Genomic DNA, 20,972 nt, shown 5'->3' with positions numbered 1-20,972 from the left:
TTGACCTTTGCCCTCACGGTCTCATCCCTTAGCCCTCATACCCCCTTCCCCGGGAAATTCGAACCCCCATTTCAATTCCTGGGGAAAACAAGTGTGCATCAAAAAAGGACTGAGGACCTTCTTTATGTTATTTTTACACAGCTTAAGAATCCTTCAGTTTTCCTCCTAGATTTTTTTAAATGGCTCAGCACCTGGCTTTTGAGCTGCCCATCTATGTTAGGAAAAAAAGTCCTTTGTCAGCCTTGACCAAAATAACAACAAACAACAACAACAAAAAAGCCACAGAGAGATTTAGTGAGAGAGCCAAATATTTTTATTTATAATATGTTAATTCATTGGAGTGTAGAAAATACTGGTATGAAAACAATTTTTAGTGGAAGCAGTGATACTATTCTACATTTAGAGTAATGTGTCAGTTTAGGAACCAACCAAAACAACCAACCTATCAAAGCAAAACTGGATTCTTCATCTCTAAATCTATCAGAGAAGCTGATTTTCTTTTAGATAAAATCAAACAAGAAACTATGAGAGAGATCAGCTCATGGTAGGAATGTTACTAAGATCACCAATCCTAATAATCATAGCAACATAGAACTAGTCTTGCAGATAAGTGGGCCAGTTTCTGGGCTGATGTGAATCAGTGTTGCTCTATTGATGTCAATGGAGCTATGCTCATTTACACCAGATAAGGATCTCCCGATAGGTGTTCTAATCATTAATGGATCTATATTTATAGGATGGAAAGGTGATTGCTAAACTGAAGGTACTACTGGCTTTTTCATAGAGAAGAAGGCACAGAAGATTCTAGGTGAATTAACAATTCATTCCTGACCTCCAGCTGAAATTAAACCTATAAGATACTGTCAAACCAAACACACATTACAGCACGAGTGCTGAATTGCTACATCTTTAAATACAATGCAGATCCAGTGTTTTAATTAGAGATGTGTTTATATTTAAATACCTGCCCAGCTGCCTGGTGGTGCCTCCCATTCTCCAAATATCTGGTATGTGATTTGCAGGGGGATGCCATGATTTTAGAACAGTCACAGAAATATGGTCTCCAAAGAAGTGAAGCTTCTGGAACAATCTACTATTCAAGATAGCCCTGAGTTGTTTTTATGGTTCTTTATGTAGTGTGATAGGTGCATGTAATGCTTTACAGATAAATAAAAAGACACAACACCTGCCCACAGAGCTTGCAATCTAAATTAGACATAATGTTACTAAACAATGGGAGGAGTTAGAAGGCCTGAGTAAATTGCAGGATTACAATGCCAGTGGGTTGTGTTTACTGGAGCTGGGTGCAAAACAGGAACAAGTTTCATATAATTTTCATGAAATACTTTGTTCCTTATTTTGGTAAAAATTTGAAATTTTGACTGAAAAATTCACCAACATTTTGAAAAATTTCAGCCAGCTCTAAATTGTGAATTTTGTCATTGACATTCAAAATTTTGATAATTTTTTGTCAAAATTATGAACTTCAAAAATATTTCAAGGAGCTGTATTATTTATGATTATATTTATTATTTGAATTATCATAGCACTTGGGAGCCTCTGTCATGGAACAGGATCCCAGTGGACTAGGCACTATGTTAGCTCTGTCTATTTCTTTCATTAATATATTGATATTTGGGCTCAGAATTTGGAAAGAGGGCAGAAGTGGCGATGTGGGGTGAAATTATGGCCCCACTGAAGTCAATGGAAAAACTCCCATTGATTTCAATGGGGCCAGGATTTCATCCATGGTGATTATAATACCTAGTCTAAAGCCCTACAAAACACTGTGTTTTCCAGCAACCATAATGTGGAAATAGTGCTTAGGAAAACCTAGAGTGTTCCCAAATCAATTCCTTGGCTAATCCTTCCTCTCCTCCCTCATGTACTGGATTCTCACTTTAATGAAGATCCACGTCTGGATAAAGGAGGAAACCTGTGAAAGTAGAATCATTGATATTATCAGCATAGACTCCATTGTTTTCTTTTTCTTCTTCTCCATACACTTGAAGCCAAACTTCTTCTCCAGCACTCAGGTGAAGCAAAACAGACCCAGAAGCTTGGTCAACATTGTTTTTCTGGAACTGATCATAGGTGAATAGCACTGCCTTGTCCTTCTTGTACAGACTGACTTTCACATCTGTTATATACACAGTGAGGTGGTACGCAAAATAGTACAGGCCTGGGAGGCTGCAGTGGAACTTCCCCGTGGTTTCATCGTAGTGATTTTGTTCGTTGTAGAAGATTTTTGTGAATCTGATGGGAATGTTGGGGACTGGGGCTCTGCTTGTGAGCCCAACGCTGAAGGCAGATTGGTAAATGTAAGCACCTTCTCCCTTCTCCCCTTTCATCCCTGGGATTCCTGGAAATCCTCTTGGGCCTTCAGTGCCAGGAGCTCCTCCCTCTCCAGTATCCCCTTTGGGGCCTGGCTCACCTACGGGGAAAGTTATTTTGATTAGAGCACAGGTGGCGAGTTATATGGGCCCATGGTCCACCAATATTCAGGAACATGGGCCCGGCTCCACCAATGTTTGGGCTTATATTTTCAGAGCCCTCCTGTCCATAGGATGGACTGGGGCAACTGCCCCAGGCTCCGCGCTTTGAGGGGCCGCATGCTTAAGCAGGACTTGAGTCCTGGGCGGCCTGAGGGGTCAGCGAGGGCCTGGCCCCAGCCTGCCCCACTCTGCTCCATCCCACCTCTACCCACCCCTGCTCCGCCCCCGCCCCGGCTCCATTCTACCCCTTCCCTCAATCCCCCATCCCTGCCCCATCTCTTCCCACCCCTGCTCCTCCGACCCTCCCCCATTCCCCCAAGCCTCCACCCCTGCCCCACCTCTTTCTGGCTTCCGCCCCCTCCCCCGAGCGACGCTGGGAGCCGATGGAGCGGGGCGGGCTGGGGCAGGTTGCTTGCTGCTGCCAGCATGAGCCCCCCCTCTTACTCCCCAAGCCACCCTGGACCCCACATCCCCTTGATGCATGGGGCCCCTCAAAGCGCAGGGCCCGGGGCAGTTGCCCCGGTCTGTCCTATGGATGGGATGGCTCTGCTTGGACCCATTCTGGGCACCACCAAGAATTATACAAACCTGGCATCCATGGTTTAGAGTGATCGTGTTGGGAATTTCCAACAATAAACCAAATCAGACTCACTTCAGCATATGTGCTGATATGATAGTTCTGTAAACTCAGTTCCTGTTTGAGAACAGTGGGAGATATTGGCCAGTGGCCAGTTGGGTGATATTTAATAGGCTCACTAATGCCTATTGAAAACAGGCCCATGAGATTTTAAATCCTTATTCAAAAGACTTCCATAAAAAAAAACTCCAGCATGGAGCTCAATTTATCTCAGGAGGACAAAGGATTGACTCAACCCTGCTGGAATTCACACCCATACTTCAAGGGAGTGTAACTATTTCAAATCTGATGCTTAGCTTTATTGAGCCGTTTCCTCTGGTTGCAGTGGATACAGCTGCAATGGTCCCTTGGTGCTCTTTGGAACTATCATTTGCACCCTGCATGGACATATATGGCACACTTTTGGCCCCATCATAAAATCCACTTTGAAGTTTTTGCAGTTATAATTTTTATGATTAATTATTTTACTGATTTTCATAAAGAAACAGACAATGAAAAGGACTAAAAGGGAATGACTTACAGCTAGTGTATGTTTCCAAATACCACATGCTTCATGGGATCTCCAACAGAATGATGGAATTACACAGTTTTACAAGCTGTCAAAGCTGCAAGATCTGACCAGACAATACTGCATAGACATAATGTGTTAGGGTGGGGGTAACAATAATAATACAGGAGACGCCAAGCATAAATAGGGAGAGGGAAGGAGCAGACCAGCTGAGGGCAGGGCACACAGGAGAGGAGGGATTAGGTGGAATGAAGGTCTGCCATTCTTTGAGCCATCTCAACTTTTTTATCCAAAAAGGTGGGGGGGTCCACATTTTTTCAAATCAATATAATTGCTGTCTACGGCCATAAGCTATTCTTTCTTTGGCTGCTAACTCAGACAGGTCCAAACACCACTGCTTTATGTTGAGCATAAGCCTATTCTTCCATTTTTGTAAAATCATGTATTTGATGATCACTGCTGCCCTCAAAATCTAACGTCTTTATGGCACAGTTAAACCGAGCTTAGCAGATAAATAACCTAGGATATCATTTTCAGCTGAAGCTGGACATTATTTTAGCGCTTGTGGCCGCCTCTTTTCACAGTTGCCTGACTTTTGGACAGTCCCATTGTGTATGCATCAGAGTTCCTTTTTCTTTGTTACAGCACCCACAAACATCCGGGGATATGGCCTTTTGCAACCTCTGTGGTGTTTTCGCAAAAAGAAAAGGAGTACTTGTGGCACCTTAGAGACTAACCAATTTATTTGAGCATAAGCTTTCGTGAGCTACAGCTCACTTCATCGGATGCATACTGTGGAAAGTGTAGAAGATCTTTTTATATACACACAAAGCATGAAAAAATACCTCCTCCCACCCCACTCTCCTGCTGGTAATAGCTTACCTAAAGTGACCACTCTCCTTACAATGTGTATGATAATCAAGGTGGGCCATTTCCAGCACAAATCCAGGGTTTAACAAGAACGTCTGGGGGAGGGGGGGTAGGAAAAAACAAGGGGAAATAGGCACTAACCCAGGAACCTATCCTTGCAACAAAGCCCGTTGCCAACTGTGCCCACATATCTATTCAGGGGACACCATCACAGGGCCTAATAACATCAGCCACACTATCAGAGGCTCGTTCACCTGCACATCCACCAATGTGATATATGCCATCATGTGCCAGCAATGCCCCTCTGCCATGTACATTGGTCAAACTGGACAGTCTCTACGTAAAAGAATAAATGGACACAAATCAGATGTCAAGAATTATAACATTCATAAACCAGTCGGAAAACACTTCAATCTCTCTAGTCATGCGATTACAGACATGAAAGTTGTGATATTACAACAAAAAAAACTTCAAATCCAGACTCCAGCGAGAAACTGTTGAATTGGAATTCATTTGCAAATTTGATACAATTAACCTAGGCTTGAATAGAGACTGGGAGTGGCTAAGTCATTATGCAAGGTAACCTATTTCCCCTTGTTTTTTCCTACCCCCCCTCCCCCCAGACGTTCTTGTTAAACCCTGGATTTGTGCTGGAAATGGCCCAACTTGATTATCATACACATTGTAAGGAGAGTGGTCACTTTAGATAAGCTATTACCAGCAGGAGAGTGGGGTGGGAGGAGGTATTTTTTCATGCTTTGTGTGTATATAAAAAGATCTTCTACACTTTCCACAGTATGCATCCGATGAAGTGAGCTGTAGCTCACGAAAGCTTATGCTCAAATAAATTGGTTAGTCTCTAAGGTGCCACAAGTACTCCTTTTCTTTTTGCGAATACAGACTAACACGGCTGTTACTCTGAAACCTGTGGTGTTTTGTTGCAGCAAGGGTAGCCTGCAATCCTGAAGCATTTTTAATTTTTTGTAATATGCTCTGCCATTGGGGTTCTTTTAAGGGCAGTGTTAAATTGCCTTCCCACACTTTCACAAAGAACTCTAGACTAATCGAGTTCCTCTTTGTTAACGAAGAATGCATAATGGACATGGGCCTGAGGAGTTTTTGGAGCGTTTTTAAGTACTTGCCAGTATTTCTGGACCTCGGGCAGTCCAGGTCATCTGAACCAAATTGATACATTAGCAAATGTCTGAACTGAAAGTACTGCCACGCCGCTGAGGTTGGCAGATCATAACTTTGTTTTAGTGTTAGAAAAGGGACAAAGCCCTCATAGCTGACTAATTCGGAAATCCATATGATGCTCCTCTTCAGCTAGTACTTCCAAATTGTAGGTTTGTTCCCAATTTGTCCCAAATAGGTGCTTTTGCATGATGGCAAATTGGAACTTCTTAGCTAGGATAGCCCTGACCCTTCATGCAGCCACCGCTGTAGGCACCTTATTTTTTTTCCATCAGACAAAAAGAGGAGACCTGCGGGGGAATTAGGTGCATTAATACCTGTTCAGTTTCCACCCACGTGAGTATAAGGGAGTTGACATGCTGAACCATTTTGGCATCTGTGACATAAGAACATCAGAATGGTCATACTCGGTCAGACCAATGGTTCATCTAGCTCAGTATCCTGTCTTCTGACCATGGCCCATGCCAGATGTTTCAGAGGTAAGTAACAGAACTGGGCAATTTATCAAATGATCCATTCCCTATCAGCCAGTCCCAGCTTCTGTAAGTCATAGGTTTCAGGACATCTAGAGCATGGGGTTGTGTCCCTCACCCTCCTGGCTAATAGCCATTGATGGACCTATCCTCCATGAAGTTATGTAATTCTTTTTTTAAAAAAAAGTTATACTTCTGGCCTTCACAACATCTCCTGGCAATGTGTTCCACAGGTTGACTGCACATTATATAATGAAGCACTTCCTTTTGTTTTAAACCTGCTGCTTATTAATTTAATTGAGTGACCCTTGGTTTGTGTGTTATGTGAATGGGTAAATAACATTTCCTTATTCACTTTCTCTACACCATTCATGATTTTATAGATCTCTATCATATCCCCCATCAGTCATCTCTTTCCGAAGCTGAACAGTCTTTTAAATTTCTCCTTAAATGGAAGCTGTTCCATATTCCTAATCATTTTTGTTGCCCCTCTCTGTACTTTTTCCTATTCTCATATATCTTTTTTGAGATGCGGTGACCAGAACTGCACCCAGTATTCAAGGTGTGGGTGTCCCATGGATTTATAAAGTGGCATTATGATATTTTCTGTCTTATTATCTATCCCTTTCCTAATAGTTCCTAACATTCCATTAGCTTTTTTGACTGCTGCTGCACATTGAGCAAATTTTTCAGAGAACTATCCATGATGATTCCAAGATCTCTTTGAGTGGTAACAGCTAATTTAGACTCCATCATTTTGTATAGATAGTTAGGATGATGTTTTCCACTGTGCATTACTTTGCATTTAATCAACATTGAATTTCATCTGCCATTTCTCCCCCTCCCCCCCCACATTTTCTATGATAAAAGCATAATATTAATTTTGTAAGTCTGGGGGACCAAACCCCCTTGGCTTTAAGGATTGGAGGTGGTAGTCATGGTCACTGATCAGAGACTCACAGGAAGGCTCTAATAATGCTATTAAATTTTCTAAAATAAGTTGGATGGATATACACAGATAAGTCAGAGGGATATATACAGGTATACTGCTTAGGGTATGTCATCGGCAATTAGACACCCACGGCTGGCCCATGCCAGCTGACTCAAGCTCGCGGGGCTTGGGCTGTGGAGCTGTTTCATTGTCCGGGCTCTGGGACCCTCCCACATTGCAGGGTCCTAGAGCCCAGACAGTACAGCCATACCCTTTAACTATAGAGGAGCTTAGGCAGGATATACATTTTTATTCTGTGAACCCTTCCTCACAGCCTGAGGGATGAATGATGGCCCCTATTTATATCACTAACTATTTGGAAGAGTACAGAATCTAAATTTATTTTCACTAGTTTGTTAATATTTCTTGGTACTTTTATACCTAGGTACTCACTTGCATCAATTTGCCTATGGAAATTCCATTGAGAGAAAGCCCCATTAGCTGCCAACCAGGAGAGTTCCAATAGTTCTGATTTTTCCCACTTTATTTTGTAAGCAGATATTGATCCGAAGATTTGAATTAGTGATAGCTGTTAGAAATGTTAATGCACGTGCACAGTAATTGAAATAATTGTCATTTTTCATTTTATTTCTAGAATCCTCAAAAGCATAAACTGAAGTTTTTCACCTAAAAAACCAAAGCTAACCAAAAAGTTAACCAACCATAACCCAAAAATTATTTCAGCTGTTTGAGAAGAGACCTTCTAAGCCAAATTTCAGGTGAAAGCTACATTTTATAAATGACATAAAATAGTTGCTTAAAATGGAAATGTTGGTAATATTGATATCTGATGCCACTGAATAATACAGTGACTTCAAATACAAACAAATATTGGCAAATTTGACCAGCTTTCTCCGTATTGCAAAATAACTATACACTGCATTGAAATAAAAACAACAATCAGGTCCTTAAACATTCATTTAACACTCTGACACCAACAGGAGCAGGTAATTACACAGAATCAGTGCTTTCTTTATAGGGAAGAAGCCAGGAAAATTCTTTCCTCTAAACGGTTACCTGGCTCCTAACATTTCAGAACTTTCCAGGCAAAGCATATATTTGTCCCCTCGTCTATATACACATTCTGTGCCTTGTGCTCTCATTTGCTAAATACGGGATGACACATTTACCTCCAAATACCTCTGAGAATTTTAGGCCTGATTCAAAGCCCATGGAAGTCATTGGAAATCTTTCCATTCACCTCCATGAACTTTGAATCCTGTACCTACTGAGGCTTCCTTCCCACAGAAATCAGGTCATGTTTGATTGAAATGGTATAGAATATTAAAGCCTCACGCTGACCTGGCTCTCCATTCTCTCCCTTTTGCCCGTCTTTCCCATCCTTTCCATCTCTGCCAGGGAGACCGTTGTGGCCTGGATAGCCTGGTGCTCCTCCCATCCAGTTTGCACAAGGCCCTTTAGGTGGCTGTGGTTCTTCATCATCTGCTGTTTCAGTGTGATACAGTTTCACCACCAGCAGCAAGCAAAGGAGGAGGTTTGGCACCAGCTTCATTGTGAACTCTGAAATGGACAATGATTCTATTAGCAGTTTAGTCCAAGGAACCTGAATGCCAAAGTGGTGATGGTCATTGAGCCAACAGAGACAGAAGACAAGCAGTTGAATGCATAAATCCTTCCCTGGGGAACTCCATTCCACTTGAGATTGACACATTAACAGAGTATAATTCTATTCCTTGAAATGCCTCTTCTCAACTCAGAGTTGGGCACCCTCAGCTCCCATTGAAATCCCAGGATCAGGCCCTTAGAAGCAAATGTACCCACCAATGCCTAGTTGAGTATCTTGATCAAGTGCTGGAATGATGCTGGCTATGGTCCCTGCTCCTCTTCTGAGCCACCGCCACTCCCATGCACTGCTGCACACGGAGCCCCCTGCATAGTTGCGTTCTGCACTGAACAGCAGATGACCTTGCATGGCCATTCCCAAGCCCTTTCCTGCTTTATACTGCAGAACTCTTTTCCTGCTAGGGGCTCTTTGCACCCAGAGATGGAGTGTGGGGAGCGATGTGAGCAGGATTTGCCCTTCAATACATGACCTCTCTAAGCTCCAGGTCAACTCAAAAGCTTGTCTTTTGCCAACAGGAGTTGGTGCAAGAGAAGATGTTACCTCACCCAGTTAGTCCCTCTAATATTCTGGGGCCAACACAGCTACAACAACACTGCAAACATTTTGTGAACATCAGAGGAAATTTCACTTGTCTTCTGTCACTTACCGAGTGCCAATAACTTGTATATATTTTCCCACTCTCTTTATGGTATTTTCAGTGTTTTAAAGCAATGACTAATCAGAAACAGTCCTAATTCTGACCTCTCTTACCCTATTCTAAATTAGACAAAGGAGTTTTTCTGGTGCAAAACTACTGTGAAATCCAAAACCAAACCCTCCAGGACAGATTCTGAGTTTACTACTGGTGTAACTACAGAGTAATGCCATTGAAATCAACAGAGTCTCCAGTAACTCTATTGACATTAATGGCGTTTTTTTGGATTAACACCCGTGTAGCGAGGTCAGAATCTTGACCTTAGATTTTTATGTTGAATATGGTGATGCCACCATGTCTGTTGTCTGCTTCTTTTGCAATGTTCCAGTCAATTAGATCATGACACAATCCAACTTTCTGCTTGGTTGAGTGAACAGCTGATGCAAAATACAGTCTGGCAGGACTCAAAACAAAATCTCATATGCCACCATGCTGAACATGCAATATATTGTTACACATACAGCACACTAACCTTGGAGCATCTACTGTCAGCAATCTACGTTCAGATTTCCAGCCTCCCATAGGTGATCCTATGAGATTTTATTGCTTTTTTTGTTTTCCATTGAGATCTGTCAATGGGGAGAAGGAATCTGATGCACTAAGTATCTGAGAGTTGTATTACCAGATTTTTGCTCTTTCAAACTGGTTGCTTTTATATTAGAAGCAATTAGTATGACTTCCCAGATTAGCCCCTGGGGCAGTATTTAAGATCAGGCTTACAGAATAAAAATCCTAAATTCACTATTTGAGGGTCAAATTCACCTCTATGCAGAGGGACATTGGGTTATGCAATGAAACAAAAAGTAATCCCTGATCTGATGATCACAAGAGGCATGACAGATAATAAATTTTAATAAAGGGATGCTGTTGCAGGGCCAGTACCCCCCGTCGCCCTGGGGTGGGGTGTGTGGTAGCCAGGTGGTTAAGTCAATATGGTTGCGCTCAGCCACTGAGCTGAGTAGTCCAATGGCTGGAGTCAGTAGGACTCCCCTTAACTGCAGGGGAGTGTGGCCCAATTTCCGGAGTCAATAGGACTCCCATTAACTGCAGGGGAGTGTGGCCCAGTGGCTGGAGTCAATACAACCACCCTCAACTTTAGGGTAGTGTGGCCTAGTGGTCCGGGAGGGAGGCCCCTCCGGGTTGCAACAATTGTGCCATTTACTGTACCAACCACTCCTGCTGAGCCTGGTGCCGGTTGGCCAGCTCGCGCATCAGCTGTTCCTGCTGGGTAGTGAGCTGCTGTATCAGTTGTGCTAGACCCTGCTGCTGCAGGGTCACCTGTAGTTGTTGGTTCTCCAACAACCACTTAGAATCATAGAATATCAGGGTTGGAACGGACCTCAGGAGGTCATCTAGTCCAACCCCCTGCTCAAAGTAGGGCCAATCCCCAACTAAATCATCCCAATAATTTCTCAGTATCCATCTTGCTTTCCAGTGGTTAACCAGCAAGGGGAACTCTGACCTTGCTTCGGGTAGTCCCTCCTCACTCGGGGCCTCTTAGCAGGTCCCGACTGTTGCCTGCATTCTCGACCACGTGTCCCAGAGTCAGTACGCCCCCCGTCACCCTGGAGTGGGGTACGTGTGTGATAGCCCCGCGGTTAAGTCAATATGGTTGCGCTCAGCAACTGGGCTGCATAGTCCAGTGGCCAGAGTCAACAGGCCTCCCCTTGTCTGCAGGGAAGCGTGGCCCACTGGCCAGAGTCAACAGGCCTCCCCTTGTCTGCAGGGAAGCGTGGCCCACTGGCCAGAGTCAACAGGCCTCCCCTTGTCTGCAGGGAAGCGTGGCCTAGTGGCCAGAGTCAATATAATCACCCTTGGAGGCAGGGTAGTGTTGCCTAGTGGCCAAAGTCAATATAGCCACTCTTGGAGGCATGGTAGAGTGGCCTAATGGCCGGTTCCTGGGGGCCGTCACAAGGGGGAGGCAATGGGAGGGGCCCAGGCCCACCCAACTCCACCGGGTCCCGACCCAGGGCCCTAACAGCGGTGGAGCAGTCCACTACTGGGTCAGCGGGGAATCCCACCAAAACACACTGACCTCATGAGGGTGGGAGGTACCACTCCTTCACCCTCCCTGGGTCACTTCCAACCAGCTTTCCTGCAGCAGCGATCCATAGGGTATAGGGGCCTCCAGGCTTCTCAGCGCCAGACGCTCCCTGGGGTTCCGATAGTGGCAGGCCTTGGGCTTTTTAGCTCCCGTAGGTAAGGGCTGTAACGGCTCCTGGGATGGAGCCCCTACCAAGCATCCTTCCTCTTCAGCAGAGCACCCAGACTGAGCTATGCTGCTCCCTTTTATACTGCAGCAGCAGTTGGAGCATGCCCAGCCGGGCCTGGCTTCGGCTGCTGAGAGTGCTGCTTTAACCCCTTCTGCTCCAGTGCGGGGCCAGTCCACCCCATCACAGATGGTCATTACAATAAATCATCTCATTTTCTCCTGGCTAAAAATAAAAGTTGCTTCCACGTTTCAGGATGGATTTTCTTATGAAATTTAAATGTCACATTTTGAATGACATGTTATCAGCTATGATACAAATATGTTTAAGTGGGAAAAAATAAAAGAAACCATGGATAATCCAGTTGTAGGAACTGGGGAGTTTAAACAAACGTTCAGAGTTCTATATAATAAAATACTGAAGGCCTGTAAGAACCAAACAAGACTTGCAAGCTCTAAAGCTTTTTTACTCAAGGCCAGATCCTGCCATGCTGAAGTAGTACAGTAATAGTATTTTACTCTGCTAGCAATCCCACTGATTTTTATGGGCCTGTTCAAGGAGTAAGGCACTACGCAACATGAGTTGACCCTCAGTGACTAGACAGGTCTATAGGAATTAGAAACAAACATTTGTAAGAAGTGTCTTTGTCCCTCTCTCAGAGAAGTCTGCTGCTCCACTGGAACAAGGGATGCAGCAATGGTTTCTGAGCAGGTCGGGACAAGTGAAATCAATGCCTGTAAATGCCAAAAAAATATTATCTTCAGGGTAAAGGCATCTCTGAGAATGTTTGGCAAACGGTGGGGTACATATCTGGGCATGGTCTAGCAATGCCTCTTCACTGTACCCAGGGGACTAAGATAAGCAGAGGAGTGCTGGTATGGTTGCTATTTCAGGAATACATATTCAGGATCCAGCTATGCTCAGAACACATGCATCTTCAGTGTGCCAACTAAGTACTCTGTCCAAGCTGTCAGTAACGGCTTTGTTGACACTTATATTGTACGGCTTTATTGTAAAATGTGATATAATTCAATACAGCAAGATTTTAAAAAATTAAATATTTTAAGCAGTGCATTTTGATGATCTTATTGGGGCCATATTCTGGTATCACAGAAGCCCCATGAGTCTGAAATTTCTGTGTGATATTAACAAGCTGGTCATATTATACAAGCCTTGGGCCATATCCTCAGTGGGTGCAATTTAACTTTAATGGAGTGACACTGACTTTTACCCGCTCCAGGAGGGTCTGGCTCCTTTTGTTGAAATTACACCAAAATGGGATTCTGAGATAAATGAAATCAAATGACTTTCAAGGATGCTTCTGATTATATTGAGGGGACAGGAAATCAGTTGCAAGTTCTATAATTTAACAGCAAAACACCATGGACCGCAGAACCCAGTGAATGGTATCTATTTTCCTTGTCAGAAAGGCAAATCACAGTGCAGATGACATCCTTGTTGAGTCATGTAGAAGCTTAGAAGGATGAGTATATAAAAATAAAATGGACAAATTAGAGCATTAGGTATGCATTTGGCAGCCAGCATGGAGAGTCAATTATAGTTAAAACTATTTTTGCTGGCTAAGTTTTTATGTTTTTCTCCTCTCTGATATGAAAAGCAACACTATGCCACAGTGTGTTAGTGAGGATTCATGGCAACCAGATACAAAGCTATTCTATGTTTGACTCTAGTCCCAAATCCTTTGTACATTACTTCTCAAAGATGCCAATTCGTTGGCCATAAATATGTTGCTAAAGGGCAATGTTGGCACAAGAACAAATGGTATAACCTGGCCATGAATAAATTTCGGCTGGAAATTAGAAACAGCTTTCTACACATCAGTGATTCTGTTGTGGTGGCAAACAACCTAACTAGTTTGAAAATGGAGCATGATACATTTATGAATGGGATTATGTGATGGGATCCAGTGCAATAGCATGCACTCGATTTGATGACCTAGGAGGTTCCTTCCAATCCTGTGTCCTCTGTTTCTATGTCCTATGCTGCACAAAAGAAAAAATTCTAGGGTGTGTTGCACATTTGCAAACAGTTGTGAAGAAGAACAGAACTCTGCACTAGGTATAACACATTTACATTGTTTGCATTTCCATTCCTCTTTGATCCTAGCATTCATCAGTGTAATATAAAACCATACAGAGATATAAGAAATGTATTGGGGGTTCAGTTTGAAAGGCTGAGCTGATAAATATTGGTAACTAATGGATGAGCTAATTTTAGTGGGTCTCAGTTAATTTAGTAGCTATCAAGAGAATTTAAATTAAAATACATTTTATAAAGTGCATTTGTTTATCAGCATCGGTCTGTATAACATTAATAGAAACAATGCCATTCTTACATGGTTAAAGAATTATCTTTGAACACTGTGCTAAAGCTATATCAAAAGCCTTGTTGCATATTGCACAAAGCCAAGAAATAATGTATTTTATAATATATAACTCAAATATTTTCTTTCAGAGGAGTCTGACCAATGATGTGGCTATTATTATTATTGTTTATTTGGATTAAATGCAGACAGAATGAATGCTATACAAGACACAACTACATTTGCAGTGACTGCCCCAAGGACCTTACTACCCAAAGCTGTGCTATGTAAAGCTTTACGTTTCTGTATGGTAAGTAAGTATGTGAACTACTCATAGTTTAAAGATCATTTGAGCCAAATCAAGCTTTCCATGATTCTTCTAAGAAAAAGGAGTGAAATCTAAATGTACTAATTACCTTAAATGCTCCATTGTTTTCTCTGTTGTTCCAGATCTGTTTAGAATTAGTTTTTTGATTGCTAACTCAATGAAGTGCTTTTGAAAGCAAAGATCACCCACTGCCTAAAAGAGATGTGTTATTCTGGTTTTAAAATAATCACTTGGTTTACCAAGGATAACAATACCTAACCTTAATAATAATAAATGGAATTTCCTTAGAACGTGAAAATCTATATGAATGATTCAATCCAAAAGAAAAAAACCCCAGAGCTTTAACAAAAATGGGTCTTACCAGCTGCTTTAGAGTCCTGGATGGTTTGCTGTAGTCCCTTTAGAAATGCAGTGGAGAGAACAGTCATGCCACCACATCATTATCTCCAGGGGGCATGTGGAACTGTCAGTTAAGATGCTCTCCTTTCTATTTGCTATTGAGCATGCTGATTTAAAGCATGGTATTGCTCATCAGTTTTCCTGTCTGCAGCTCAATTTTGGGCCACTTTTCTAAATTCTAATCACAAAGTGATACGCTTTATTGAAAAAAATCAGCTGATGTTGAGAATTTTCAAGCCAACTGCAATTTATATTGATTAAGTCACTGTTTGGTAGAAAAGTCTATATTTTAAGTTTTTAGCTGTCAAAGGTTTGGCTTTTGTAATCTACTATCAACATCTGCAACATAATGTGAAGTAGGAAGCATTGTTAGTAGTCTGGGAGAAAATATGTTAATAGATTCTGATTAATATATCTTGAATGGGAATTCTATGTTTTCACTAGTATTACTTAATGAATGGCTGTGTGACATTTGTTTCTTTTGCTTTTTAACAGAAAAGGCATTCAAATCTTCTGGAATACTTACACTGTGATGTCAAATTTATTATTTGGAGCCCCCACCACCAACGAGGTAATGTACTGATGAAGAGAGCAGTGTGGGTTGCTAAGAAGAATTTGACAGCAAAAAGACCCTGAGCTATATGGCAACCCAACCCATCATCAGTCACCAGAGTAATTACAGTTCAGCTGCTTATGGGTCAACATATCAGAAACTTGCTACCAGCCTTAGAGGTAAAAATAAGTCTTTGTCCTATGTGGCCTTCCTTAAAGGACGAGAAGTTAAAAGATCTCAAACCTAAGAGGTCTTAGGCTTTCTTGTATCATCATCAGAATGCAGCCCAAAACTTCCTTGAATGTAAATTAGGAGACTGATAAAAATGAATGAGGACAAATATTATACAACATGTGCTGTTGGAACTGAATGTAGCTGAACAGCGAGGTCCAGGACCTCAAAAGTGCCTAACTTCAATTGAAAGCCCTTTAGGCACCTAAAATCAATGGGAGTTAGGCAACTAAGTACCTTTGAGGATCTGGGCCTGAGATCCTACACAGCTGAACATGACCAAGGTACTCAATACAGAAGAAATATATAGCTTCTGAAACCACTTCCACCTGTGCAATGGAATGTCTTTCACTCTCTACAGGTTTGTAGGGTGGATGTGAGAGAGGAGCAGAACTTGTCCACAGTCCTTCCTTACTTTGGCAAAATCTGCAGTAACTCCAGCGGGCGTTTTGCCTGAGTAACCAATACAGGATTCAACCCAGTTGTATTGAAACTAAAAACAATTTGGCAAACCGGAGCTCAGTTTTTGAACCCCTTCCTTTAGAGGGTCAGTTTGACAGTAAGGCCTGTTTTCTGTTCCTACAAGTCAAACTCAACTCTGAAATGCCAGTTCTGGACATCTTATTAAGGCGCCCATACTTGAAAAGTGGGCCCAATATGTTTAGTTGCTGGTGTTTCTTTTAAAGAATGGCATTTGGATTCAGCTGTCTGCAAAATACAGTGGTGACAAATCAAACAGTATCAGCAGCTTGCAGAATATTATCACCAATTTGCAGAAGATGTGCAGGAAGCAGCATGACTGTTTTGTATCTGGAGAAACAATCAACAGATCGAGCCTCCGGCAGCCTTTGACATTTGCAGCTATTTATGTTTTATATACACTTGATTTGCAAATCAGTGCAGATCTTAACACAGCCAGCCCTTGTTTTCGTCAGCCAAGTGAAATATTATACGATCCATTAAGTTATATTTGGCTACATGATGCGAAAGCACTTGAAATGCTCTGCATTCTGCCTGGTGACAAGCAAAAATCACTCCACCAAATTAGAACTAGAACAGTGGTGTCATATGTTAAGATGTTATTCAGAGGCAGCTGGTCTGGTTGGGGTTGCTGTGTCTTTTCAGTGCAGAGATAATGGCAGAGCCCATGAGCCAATTCTATTCCTTCAGTGCACTTTCTGCTTTCAATGTATTCACCAGATCAGCAGCACAGGAGAGTGGTCCCACTATAGTAACAGAGCTAGGGATCCCAGTATGGATCTAACACTATTTTCTCTCTTAGTGCCTGATCCAAAGCTCAGTGGCAATAATTGAAAGATGCCCATTGATTTCATGGGCTTTCCTTACAAACAAAAACTAATCAGAAAGTTATTTTTAAAGTCGTGTGAACATGAATAAAAACATAGTGGGACTGAAACTGCTTTCTATGTCATCTATACTTGGTCTACATGGGGCCTGTAGTAAATCATCATTGGTGTAGTTCCACTGACATCAGGAAAGGGGGAATTTGGCCCTTGACTTTTAACTTCGGTATGCTAGAAATACATTGTTATTGGCAAAACTTTCCAGGGTCACTGACTCTGGTGGGAGACACTATATTATACTTCCTCAGGCTGGGCTGGTCCCAGCAAACAGGGAGGATTCACTTCTACAGAGGGCACTGCTTGCCCTTCCTTGGGATTTCCACCGTCTGGGGCAGATGTAAAATCTCCATAGGACCCCACTGAAGCTGCTGAGGGGATTTGCTTAATCAATGCAACCCTGGCCACTCAAGCCATTCCCCCCTCTGGCTAACACCACTCACTTTTTGGCCTGTGCTGACTCTCCCCGGCAATCAGGCAGTTGTGGCTGTTTTGCACTGGAATTAACTGTGATTGTGAAGATGGGGACAAAGGAGCAGAGAATCCAGCCAGTCCCTTTTCACTAGACCTATCTAAACTAGGTTTGCAGAGACTTCAGATTTCCAGATGGGCTCCGTGAAACCCCAGAACATCAAGTGGGATCCCAGAAGGAGGGTCTAACCTGTCACACATGGTACGCCCACATCTTGGATACTGCGTGCAGATGTGGTTGCCCCATCTCAAAAAAGATGTATTGAAATTGGAAATGGTTCAGAAAAGGGCAAGAAAAATTATTAGGAGTATGGAACAGCTTCTGTATGAGGAGAGATTAATAAGAATGGGACTTTTCAGCTTGGAAAAGGGACAACTAAAGGGGGATATAATAGAGGTCTATAAAATCATGACTGGTATGGCGAAAGTAAATAAGGAAGCGTTATTTACTTCATCTCATAACACAAGAACTAGGGGGCACTAAATGAAATTAATAGGTAGCAGGTTTAAAACAAACAAAAGGAAGTAATTCTTCATACAACGCACAGTCAACCTGTGGAACTCTTTGCCAGAGGATGTTGTGAAGGCCAAGACTATAACAGGGTTCAAAAAAGAGCTAGGTAAACTCATGGAGGATAGGTCCATCAATGGCTATTAGACAGGATGGGCAGGGATGGTGTCACTAACCTCTGTTTGCCAGAAGCTGGAAATGGGTGACAGGGAATGGATCACTTGATGATTACCTGTTCTGTTCATTCCCTCTGTGGCACCTGGCACCGGCCACTGTCTGAAGACAGGGTATTGGGCTAGATGGACCTTTGGTCTGACTCAATATGGCTATTCTTATGTTCTTATAGTGTCACTAAGGCCAATACGTGACCTATGGTGTATTGGAGGCAGGGTTTTTTTTATCATGGCCAGCTTGCTAAAGGAGCACTCCCCTTTGAAAACCAAAATTAGTCTCAAGAGAAAAATCCTTAGAGTGATGCAGATCTGTGGGGAAAACATTCGGCAGTCCTTTTTTGTAAACCTTGTTTAACAACTTAATTAAAGTCACTTTTCCGAATCTCTCTCAGCTTGTTTAAAAGGCAGGTTTCTTCAACAAAATTCTCTTCTATCAATCTCTCATGTAGCATTTTGATAGTTCTCAAGCCTTTGTGATACTGAAATTGGCATCATTTGTAGCTGAGTTCCAAATAAATAAAACTGTGCTGTTGATTTTTTTGCTTGTTTCAGATCTTGTAATTTTGCAAATAAGCATGTCCTGAGCTACCAAAAAATCATCAGCTTTGAACTCAGCTTTTTGGTTTTCATGGTCATATATGGTAGTCCTGTCTTCATCATGCAATGTTTTCCTCTGTATGCCTCTTTTCTTCTTGAAATCTTGTTCAAGCCCAAGCCAGCTACTACAAATGTTGACACATCAAGAAGCAGAGGCCAAGATTCATAAAGATACTCCACTTTACTTAGAAGTGAAATCATCTACTTTGATTCTTCACTAAGTGTAATCTGAGAACTTTGAAGTAAACGTCTTACATTTTCAATAGCTTGTAGGGTTTTAAACCAGACGCTGGCCAGTAAAATGAATCTGAAAGATGTTAACCATTTAGACAAACAGTCTACTTCGTTGCATAAATCTGCAAGCAAGTCAACTTCTTCTTTCAGTTTCACCAAAACTTGTAGAATTTCCCTGGCTCTCTTCACTGGTGGTTTTACTGCTTCAGTTCTTGCACTCCACCGAATCTGTGACATACTATGCCACAAAATGTCTGCAGCTTCCTGTAGAATTTTCCATCGGGCAGGACTGGAACTGAGCAAGTCCACTGATGGACTGATCAGGGAGACAAATCATTTTAGGAACTTGAAATCTCTGACATCATTTAGGGGAGCAGTGAATCGAAGGTGTGTTATGGTGCTCTATTGCATTTAATTGTATCATTCTGGTTTAATTTGCATTACAAAAGGTCAAGTTCATCCCTGGTGTAACTCTATGAGCTCCAGTGGAGATTCACCAGGGAGGATGTTTAATCACAGAGTGTAGTATTGTCTAATTTAATTAGACTTTGATGCACACTGTGTTATATTATTATGTGGCATATGGCCTTACACTTGGAAATTTCTCATCACTTCGTGGCATTTTGGATGTATTACACAGTGTTAAACACTTTACAACACAGTATATATAGTCTGACCTGGTGTAAATCAGCATAGCTCTATTGAAGTCAATGGAGTCATGCTGATTTATAGCAGCTGAGGCTCTGGCTTGGAGATTCTTGCAGTGAACATCACTGCAGGAACCTCGCTTCTAATCTTCTTTGAGCCCACAGAGACGGAGGTGGCTGCAGTTCTGAACCCTGTTCTTTTCCAGTATCTGGCCTAAGGGAACATGCAGAACCATTTGGTTTGGGTAGATAGATGCTAGCTAGTGCTGAGGAGGAATTCAGTAGAGAGCCACTCGTTTTACACTTGTTTTTTCAGTGCACACATCACTATGGTGTCTGAAAGCCTCACACATATTATTGAGCTTATCTTTACAATGGCCCTCTGAGGTTGGGAAATATCATCTCCATTTTATAGCTGGGGGCCAGAGGACCAGAGAGGGGAAATGCATTGTCCCAAGAAGTCTGTGGCCAGGAATTGAACTCAGATGTTCTGAATCTTAGTCTATCACCCTAATCACAAAACAATCCTTCCCCCTTTGCTCTTGTGTTCCTTGTCACAATCCTTGCTTCAGACAAAGCCCAGGTACACTGGAGCTGAAGGACACAGCACTGTAGTTTGTAATTAGAATAATTGGTGTTTCATGACCCAGTCTGATCAATGGAAACAAAGTGTTGTTTCTTGTAGCTGTGTTGGTCCCAGGATATTAGAGACTGGAAGAAGAGCTCTGTGTGGCTCGAAAGCTTGTTTCTCTCACCAACAGAAGTTGGTCCAACAAAAGATATTACCTCACCCACCTTTAAATGGAAACAAACTGAGACATGTTCTGGTTGTGATTGATGACCGTGCCCTGCCACATACCGCCTGGACCGCTGGCCCTTGTGGTCATGTCACAGCCACACATCACCACGCACCACTAGTGCCCAGTCCTCATCACTGAAAACAAGAGAAGAACCCCAATGACCGTTGGCCACATTCAGCTCTAATGTGAGCACATGCAGCTCCACTGGCTGTATTTGGCCCATGATGTTTCATGGGTGGGGGGCAAGTTAATAGGGAGATTGGAGTTACCTTTCACCATAGCTAAGGTGGCAGAAAAAGTGTTAGCTTTCCTTTGAAGTACCACTGCAATATTAACTCCTCTAGGCAACACCTCTGAGGGAACCTCCACTTCTCTCAGACCCAGCCATGCTCATCTGAAACTATTCCCTCGTGTTATATCAGGAATATTGGGTGTATGTTTGAAAGTATTGTGACACTGTGGGGTTCAGCCCAGACCAGTAAGTGGTTGTGTCACCATCTGCTCTGCAACTCTGGGTGCCTTAAATGATCTGGCACACAGCTCTGACACCAACAGCCAACATGCAAGCAGACAGGTATCACCCTGGCTTCCACTGCCCAGGTACTTTTTTGCAGGGTGACCTGAGCACCCTCCCAGTCCTGAATTTCCCCAACACCATCTGCCCTGTAGTGTCCAGCCCTCTTTCTG

General features: G+C 42.6%; 1 protein-coding gene and 1 long non-coding RNA gene across 3 annotated transcripts; one reads left to right on the top strand and one right to left on the bottom strand.

Annotated features, from left to right (window-relative positions):
- Positions 1 to 290: 290 nt before the first annotated feature.
- Positions 291 to 14,810, bottom strand: LOC141994031 (adiponectin-like). 2 transcript variants are annotated; one of them, XM_074963983.1, is made up of 3 exons: positions 14,670 to 14,810; positions 8,471 to 8,689; positions 291 to 2,434 (listed from the first exon to the last, which is right to left on the bottom strand). In XM_074963983.1, exons 1-3 carry the CDS (start codon positions 14,734 to 14,736, stop codon positions 1,902 to 1,904), a joined length of 819 nt encoding a protein of 272 aa, XP_074820084.1. In that variant the 5' UTR covers positions 14,737 to 14,810; the 3' UTR covers positions 291 to 1,901. The 2 variants fall into 2 exon arrangements, with proteins under 2 accessions (XP_074820084.1, XP_074820085.1); XM_074963984.1 differs by lacking the exon at positions 14,670 to 14,810 and adding an exon at positions 11,483 to 11,710.
- On the top strand, positions 13,486 to 17,182 carry LOC141994032 (uncharacterized). The gene is made up of 3 exons (XR_012641006.1): positions 13,486 to 13,736; positions 14,133 to 14,290; positions 15,203 to 17,182. It is a non-coding gene; the product is annotated as an uncharacterized LOC141994032 (long non-coding RNA).
- The last annotated feature ends 3,790 nt before the right edge of the window (positions 17,183 to 20,972 follow it).

Source organism: Natator depressus, chromosome 9 (assembly GCF_965152275.1).
Source record: "Natator depressus isolate rNatDep1 chromosome 9, rNatDep2.hap1, whole genome shotgun sequence".
Taxonomy (NCBI): Eukaryota; Metazoa; Chordata; order Testudines; family Cheloniidae; genus Natator; species Natator depressus.
The sequence above is the reverse complement of the archived record's forward strand: the minus strand, read 5'-3'. Positions and strand labels throughout refer to the sequence as shown.